This window comes from Myotis brandtii, unplaced genomic scaffold (assembly GCF_000412655.1).
Source record: "Myotis brandtii unplaced genomic scaffold, ASM41265v1 scaffold510, whole genome shotgun sequence".
NCBI classification, from domain to species: Eukaryota; Metazoa; Chordata; class Mammalia; order Chiroptera; family Vespertilionidae; genus Myotis; species Myotis brandtii.
This window is the reverse complement of record NW_005369443.1, coordinates 960,973-961,580: the sequence shown is the minus strand read 5'-3', so window position 1 is coordinate 961,580 and position 608 is coordinate 960,973. Positions and strand designations below refer to the sequence as shown.

Below are 608 nucleotides of genomic sequence, written 5' to 3'. Positions count from 1 at the left end.
CCCCCCATCCTCCCTGGCCAGGCCCCCCTGACTCCCACTACCCTTCCCCCCATCCTCCCTGGCCAGGCTCCCCTGAGCCCGCTGAAGCTGTCCACTCAGGAGCCCCTGCTCTCTGGCCACATACCTACGACCTTTCTGGACTCCCGCCACTTCTGGATGGAAGCAGAGTTCTGATAATCCTCATCGCCTGCAGGGAGAGAACCAGGGAGAGGGCCTGCAGGGAGGAAGGGGAAGCCACCACAACTGGTCCTCAGGCCATCGAGGTGCCACGGCCCCTCCAGAGAGGCCTCTCATGCCCTTGTGTGGGCAGCCCCTCGGGTTGGAAGGGCTCCCCATAGAGCATGCCCACAGGCCCAGGATGATGGGGCCTCCTCCCAGGACAGGGGGCAGTGCTTGACCCAAAGGCATTGAGGTGTCCGTGAACTTTCGGGCTTCAGGGAGGGCTATGCCTCTGTGGGAACTTCAGATCTCATCAGTCCCTGCCCAGCTCCAGGCTGGTAGCCTCACCTGAGTCGGGCTCTTTCTGCTTGCAGATGAGCACATTCTCATAGGAATTAGCATCCTCGTCATCTGCAGGGGAGAAAGGAGAGGGGAGAGGGGAGGGGGGA

General features: G+C 62.2%; 1 protein-coding gene across 5 annotated transcripts in view; it reads right to left on the bottom strand.

Moving 5' to 3' along the window:
* Positions 1–608, bottom strand: part of LAT2 (linker for activation of T cells family, member 2) — a 15,038-nt gene that overhangs the window by 3,768 nt on the left and 10,662 nt on the right. For 4 of the 5 annotated variants that reach the window (XM_014548509.1, XM_014548508.1, XM_014548506.1 and 1 more), the window contains exons 10-11: positions 508–570; positions 125–214 (exon numbers count right to left, since the gene is read on the bottom strand). In XM_014548509.1, coding sequence (XP_014403995.1) covers positions 125–214; positions 508–570 — 153 coding nt within the window. The remainder of the gene's footprint in view (positions 1–124; positions 215–507; positions 571–608) is intronic. The other variant, XM_014548510.1, reaches the window with a different exon arrangement.